Source organism: Muntiacus reevesi, chromosome 17 (assembly GCF_963930625.1).
Source record: "Muntiacus reevesi chromosome 17, mMunRee1.1, whole genome shotgun sequence".
NCBI classification, from domain to species: Eukaryota; Metazoa; Chordata; class Mammalia; order Artiodactyla; family Cervidae; genus Muntiacus; species Muntiacus reevesi.
Window position 1 is genome coordinate 21,441,271 of NC_089265.1, and position 1,832 is coordinate 21,443,102.

Below are 1,832 nucleotides of genomic sequence, written 5' to 3' on the forward strand. Positions count from 1 at the left end.
TGACCCTGCTCTCAGGGAGAGTATCCAGCAGGTTTGGAAGTGGACCATGTCATTCTAGCGGACAGGGTGAGGCTACACGTCATCTCTCCCTTATGAGGTGCTGCTGGGAAAATACAATTGTCTTGCATGTTCCCAAAGAACCAGGATTCTGGTGGAATTATTGGCTCAGTCTGTGGAGGGCAACAGGTCTCCAGTAAGAAAACGGTGGAAAGAAACAGTGATTTCTGTAACCGTTCTGACCTCATGGTCCCCTGAAGCACAACCACAGGGACCTGAAGGAAATTGTTCTAGAAGGAACAGAAACATGGAAGAAGAGCCTGGATTTGTAATAATCAGCCTCTTCTGTAAATCAAACACTGAAGAATACCCATCATTTGTTTTAAAGAGCTTAATTGCCAGAATGATCTGGTAAATTCCTAATAAATATGGAAAGCATAGAGCTAAGAGAGACTGGATTCCCATGTAAAGTAAGAGGGGAAAATGGAGCCTAAGATGAGCGCTACAGATGTGTTCCTGGACAAGAGGAGAGCAACATTTATGCATGAGAGATGGGAAGCAATAATGCGTGTAATTACAAAAGTACATCACCCCTGACTTAAGACAAAGACCTTACTCATTTCATTGATAAATATCCATTTGGCTGGGAACATCTGAGGTTATTGGGAAATAGGTAAAATTAATAGTTTAGATGGTTTTCTTTGATCATACTGTGAATACATACATGAAAATAAAAAAAAGGAAGTAAAAGTGTACAGAAATGACTAGAAAATGAAAACTACCATGTTCCCTATTTAATGGCCTTGCTTAGAAAGCATGGCATCGGAGAACCTACCTCAAGGTTCCCACCAGACGCCGTCTCCGCCAGCCCAGCAGCAGCCTCATCTTCCCCATGGCCTTCGTGCTCTCTCTACTGACGGCCCTGGTGCTGGTCAGCTACGGCCTGGGAGGATTCCTGGGCTGTGACCTGTCTCAGAACCACGTGCTGGTTGGCAGGAAGAACCTCAGGCTCCTGGGCCAAATGAGGAGGCTCTCCCCTCGCTTCTGTCTGCAGGACAGAATGGACTTCGCTTTCCCCCAGGAGATGGTGGGGGGCGAGCAGCTCCAGGAGGCCCAGGCCATCTCTGTGCTCCACGAGATGCTCCAGCAGAGCTTCAACCTCTTCCACACAGAGCGCTCCTCTGCTGCCTGGGACACCACCCTCCTGGAGCAGCTCCGCACTGGACTCCATCAGCAGCTGGATGACCTGGATGTCTGCCTGGGGCAGGTGATGGGAGAGGAAGACTCTTCCCTGGGAAGGACAGGCCCCACACTGGCCGTGAAGAGGTACTTCCAGAGAATCCATGTCTACCTGCAAGAGAAGGAATACAGTGACTGTGCCTGGGAAATCGTCAGACTGGAAATCATGAGATCCTTCTCTTCGTCAACCAGCTTGCAAGAAAGGTTAAGAATGATGGATGGAGATCTGATCTCACCTGGACGTGACTCTCACTGACTAAGATGTCAATTCACCTTTGTACACTCAGGTGTTGTCATTTCAGAAGACTGGTTTCTTCTTTAGCCACCAAATTTACTGAATTCATTCAGTCAATACATGTCAGTAGTAATAAGCAAGTAGATATAAAAGTGCTCAGCTGTAGGGGTATCAGTCCATACTTGATGATTGCCCTGATATTATTTATTTATTCTTTATTTATTTAGTTAATGTAATATTTTATCTCATCATATTTACATTTTCATATAAAAGATGTATATGTTAACATTGTATTAAAATTTAGAAAATATATATTCCCCTATTTTATTAAAATTATAACTTGTTTTATTTATTAAATACT

The 1,832-nt window shown here is 44.3% G+C and overlaps 1 protein-coding gene across 1 annotated transcript; it reads left to right on the top strand.

The window, feature by feature from the left end:
- The first annotated feature begins 889 nt into the window (after nt 1-889).
- LOC136148325 (interferon omega-1-like) lies at nt 890-1,492 on the top strand. The gene has a single exon (XM_065907845.1). It carries the CDS (start codon nt 890-892, stop codon nt 1,490-1,492), a length of 603 nt encoding a protein of 200 aa, XP_065763917.1.
- The last annotated feature ends 340 nt before the right edge of the window (nt 1,493-1,832 follow it).